The 5,184-nt window shown below is 42.2% G+C and overlaps 1 protein-coding gene across 1 annotated transcript; it reads left to right on the forward strand.

Moving 5' to 3' along the window:
- Positions 1-2,044: 2,044 nt before the first annotated feature.
- LOC114570490 (N-acetyllactosaminide beta-1,3-N-acetylglucosaminyltransferase 2) lies at positions 2,045-3,845 on the forward strand. The gene is made up of 2 exons (XM_028600785.1): positions 2,045-2,099; positions 2,225-3,845. The coding sequence occupies exon 2, from the start codon at positions 2,254-2,256 to the stop codon at positions 3,595-3,597; it is 1,344 nt and encodes a 447-aa protein (XP_028456586.1). The 5' UTR covers positions 2,045-2,099; positions 2,225-2,253; the 3' UTR covers positions 3,598-3,845.
- The last annotated feature ends 1,339 nt before the right edge of the window (positions 3,846-5,184 follow it).

Raw genomic sequence — 5,184 nt, forward strand, 5'->3', positions numbered from 1 at the left:
CCTAACATGTATCGCTTCACGCTAAACATGATAGGTAACTTGACGCCACCATGTCCCGCCTCTTCTCTTCTCCCATTGGCTGAATTCCGGGGTTCCGCCGATAAACCTGTTGCCAGATGTGGGTTCGATTGGCTTGAGGGCGTGTCCGTCATATGTTGTTGTGTACGAAGGTATGTCGGTGATGTTTATCAGCGGGTACCTTGATTGTCCTTTTACAATTGCATAACACTGTAGCTCGTCAGTTGAATAGATTAGAATAGAACAAAGACAAATCTCATAGATAAAAAGAAGAAAAATCTGTAGGCTTTGCGCTTATCTTTACAATGATCCCTTTTCAAAACTGCCATTAACTGGTTTACCAGCCCTGCACCGCATCACTCGCATACTTGTATGACATTTTGAATTACAGTGAAAGCATATATGCCTAGCATTAAAAATAACGTTACGTTGTTAATTAGGTTACAGTCTAATCACTGGTCACAAAACGGAGTATAAAGATAAACATTATACTATAATATATATATTTTTTCTTATTTGATTTTTTTTTTTAATTTGCCTAAACTGCTTTATTCATGCTATTTATTAATTAATTTAAAAGGCTATAAAAGGACACTGATGCCTGCAGAGGAGTATTAGGTACTGGACCATAATGTTGCGGTTAGGTCACCTCATATGTCATGTGGCCACATTATGCAAATTGACACATGCTCCTGCAGCACCTGCACGCAAATCAAAGTGTCTCTCTTTATGGAAAAATCATTAGCTGATGAAGCTGCTTCCCGGATTTTAATCAGTCTTTGGCAACATAGGTAGAAAGCCTACGTTAATCCTGTGAGTATTTTCCTCATCATACACTGTGGAGCCAAAGAGGCGCATGCTCTGTGCGCACTGTCACCTGGGACCTGTTGCTCAGCTGCGGCTAGACGCGGCCAGAGGACTCCTGTGTTAGATTTAAAGGATGCTTGTCTTTATCCTTCGTAGTTATGGACATCCATGATGCACAGAAGATCAGCAACATTATAACCAGACTATAGCCAAGCCGGATGAAAACACTACAACAAAAAGTGGACACCACAAGTCACTGTGCTTGTTATCTCAGTCGGCTTAACCATCGAAGGCAGTTCACACACTTGTAAGTAATTGTATGCTTTGTCTTTCATTCACTGCCTAAATAAGTAAGGATTTGACAAACAGTTGTAAAAAAAAGGTAGGTCAGTAGGCTCCATGAATTATTACAAGTTTATAGAGAAACAGTATGGTGGAGAATTTAGGCTATAAGTTAGTTAGTTAGTTAGTTAGTTATATTTTATTTCTGTGTCATGCCAAACATCTTGGCCCATCCCACATGGGATTACAAGACACCACAAATTCACTTATTCAACAAACATCTTCCCGTTGCATATACAAATCCTTCGAACAAATACATGAATACAAATATATAGACATACACATACATACATGTATATACACGTACACACATACCACACACAAACAACTAGTTCTCATCTACACTCGATAAAGAGCTTTTTTCCTCTTCTCCCAGGCTTTATCCAAATAATTAGCCAATTTATATGTTTCGTATGTGAATAGCCATCTCAATCTTTGAGCATCATCCATATTTACCAAATCAATCTCTGCTTTTATCCTACAAAACAAAAAATCACGCTGCTCACAATAAAAAGGACAATAGAAAACAAAATGGAACTCATTTCATTATAAGCTATTTTTCCACCTGTTAACAGTCAATATTTTTCATGCGGTGGGAATAGATCATTTAGAAAAATCACAGGGCTGCTGTCAAAAAGAAAAGGGAACAGACCTAGATATCAAGCTGTTGAAGCCCTAATAAAATACCTGATTGAAAATCCAAAATAATGTGACAGTATTTACCCAACTTTTAGGAGCTAAGGAAAGAGGGAGATGATCCACTATTGTTCCACATTGTGTCTACAGGGGCTGTGTGCCTATCAGCAGGTAGGCACGGGATGATGCTTTGAGTGTGTAGACAAGAACAGATAAAAACCCTCACTGGACCATCACCAAGGAGACAGAAACTCCCGAGGGTTGCTTGCAGTGTTGGCTATACAAAAATCTCAAAGGTATACTTATGCCACTGCTGTGGTCTGTGTTGAGTGAGGGAGAAGGGTAAATGTTTTCTCTTTTATGATTATAAAAAAATAAAAAAAATGATCCTTATGTGTTATTTTTTTTTGTGTGTGTGCAGGTGTGTGCCTGATTTCTACACTACATGCAATGGGCAGACACTGCAGACGCAACGGGAGACTGCTGTGCATGTGCCTGCTGCCTTGCATGATGACCGGCCACCTTTTGATTTATATCATGGTGTCCATATTCGTCACCATCTCCTACTCTCCTCCAAAAATAATCACCCACTATATTGCCTCTGGGACTTCTACTAACTCCTCTGCATTGGCCTCTCACCCACTTGGCCCTTTCTGGAACCTTCGTCTTGAGGACAGTGCACTGTGGAACCAGTTGCAGCATGCTTGGGACCGTCAGCACAATCCAATACTGCGAGGAAACGCAACTGGGATTACAAGGAAGCCAAAAGCGAAGCTTTTAACAGACATCGAAGATGAATGCCTTTCTGACTGCATGTCAGGCCATTGTTCGGTCCCTCGCGTGCATGATTTAAACAGCTTGCCAGAACAAATGAGGGCATTTCTATGGTCAATGCACTGCAGGGAGTATCCTCTCCTTATCAATCAGCCTGTCATGTGTGGGAGGAACAATAGTAGCTTCGGTCTGGATTCTCCCATGCTCCTCATGGCCGTCAAGTCTCAAGTAGGGAACTTTGAAAACAGGCAGGCCATCCGTGAAACATGGGGACGCAGTGGTATGGTGAAGGGGGAATCCATTAAGAAGGGCGGATTAGTGCGCACAGTGTTTCTGCTTGGAAGGCAGGACACAAGTACAGGTCCTCACCCAGACCTCAAAAACCTCCTGGAGCTCGAGAACCAGAAATACGGAGATATCCTACAGTGGGACTTCAGCGACACTTTCTTTAACTTGACCCTAAAGGACTTGCTGTTCTGGCGCTGGCTCCAGCAATACTGCCCCACTGCCATCTTCGTGTTCAAAGGGGATGATGATGTCTTTGTTCGAACAGGTGCCCTTCTGGATTACCTACACAAGCAGTGGGAGGAGCACAACCTGTGGAAAGCCTATACAAATGAAACTGACATGGATTTGTTCGTGGGCGATGTAATCACCAACGCAATGCCAAACCGTGAGCCATCCACTAAATACTACATACCCGAACGTTTCTACAAAGGCGGGTACCCACCGTACGCTGGTGGCGGAGGGGTGGTGTATTCTGGTTCACTTGCATTACGATTGAAAGAGGTGTCAGAGAGGGTGCGCCTTTTCCCAATAGATGATGTGTATCTGGGCATGTGCATGCACAGGCTCGGGCTCTCTCCAAGCCATCACCCGGGTTTTTTAACATTCGATCTCCCAGAAACAGACAGGGGAAATCCCTGTGCTTACAAGTCTGTTCTGCTCGTTCACAGACGGAGTCCCAAGGAGATGCTGACACTATGGAGGCAGCTCCAGAGTCTGCCAGGTAAATGCTGAGGCTCATTTGCCTGACAAATAGGATTCATTAAGTGCAGGACGAATGCTGCCACCACACTCATTTGGAAAACCTACACTGGGACTGCAAGCAGGCGGAACCCTATGGAGGTCACATGCAATGTACCATACCTCTGAAGAGTTACACAGAAGAGGAGACTGATCTACCTCAAAGGGTACTTTTATTATGAGGGCATTACACAATAATGGCGCATACATGGTCAATAGATGTACGCGCCTTTCAAAATCAATACATGTATTATATGTATTTCAACCCTTTCAACTTAAAAGTTTTATTTTACTGCCTAATAAAGAAAATAATAATGCCTTACTGTACATATTGTTTCATAATGTGTGAAGAGAATACGTTATAGATATATCTGTGTGATATGTTTACTGGTGAACATGAATTCATTTGTGTTTTCTCTTGTTACTCAGTTTTAACTCAATTGCAAAATGTCTCACGTCCACTTTGCCCAACATTTAACCCTCGTATTATGTTGAAAAAAAATTACATTGATGATGTTACGGGTCAAAATGACAGTGTAAATACACTCAAAACAAACTTTTTTTTTTCCTCATCACAAACATTTTTTTCCCCAAAACTGTTTTTACCAATTATTTATTGAAAATATTTCCGGTATACACTTGCATATTTCATGCATAGCTAGATTTGGCATCCTAGGATGCCCATATTTTGATGCCATACTTGGCAGGCTTGTTGGGCATGTACTGTCAGAAGGGACACACCCCTGAATGGAACAAGGTGTTCATCTACAGTGACATGGGGACCAGTATTGTACAAGACAGGTACAATTTCGACCCATTTATCCCATACATCTCTGATCTCAGCTAGTTTGTCTCTTTCACGTCGACCAGCTCTGGTGTTGTGGAACACCCAAGCTTTTGTATGAATTGACTCCAAAGACATTGTTGTTAGAAAGATTGCCTTCCACTCTCGTCATTCCACAGACTGGCAGTTGCTTCTCCCTTTGACTTGTACACTCCAGCTAATACTATTCAATTTAATTCAATTCAATTTGATTTATAGTTTCAAATCATAACAAGAGTTATCTCAAGACACTTTACAGATAGAGTAGGTCTAGACCACACTCTATAAATTCCAAAACCCCAACAATTACAGTAATTCCCCCAAGAGCAAGCATTATCAGTGGCTGTTGCGACAGTGGCGAGGAAAAACTCCCTTTAGGAAGACCCAGACTCTTGGTAGGCGGTGTCTGACGGGGCCGGTTGCTGATGTGATGAACAGTGGCAAATAATAGTCACATTAGAGATAATGGAACAGTGACTTTGAGGTAGTCATGGAAGTTCATGTCATAGCAGGGCACATCGTGTCGTACTGAGTAGTGCAGTCTCCAATACTGGATCCTGAATACTCTGTGCGTATGAACATCACAGCAGGGTGTTGCGGGATGTAACGTGGCGCTGCAAAGCATGGGTGGATGCTGCAGACGCAGCAGGACTAGGATTTCAATGTATGCATGCAAGTCAATCTGATCCAGTGGCTTCCATTTCTCTTGAAATACACACCTCCACTACAAGTTGGTCATGTCCACTATGATCCTATCT

Source organism: Perca flavescens, chromosome 16, assembly GCF_004354835.1.
Source record: "Perca flavescens isolate YP-PL-M2 chromosome 16, PFLA_1.0, whole genome shotgun sequence".
Classification (NCBI taxonomy): Eukaryota; Metazoa; Chordata; class Actinopteri; order Perciformes; family Percidae; genus Perca; species Perca flavescens.

Excerpts from the sequence above, each read along its gene's own strand:
- LOC114570490 (XM_028600785.1), top strand. The coding sequence starts at position 2,254 with ATGGGCAGACACTGCAGACGCAACGGGAGACTGCTGTGCATGTGCCTG.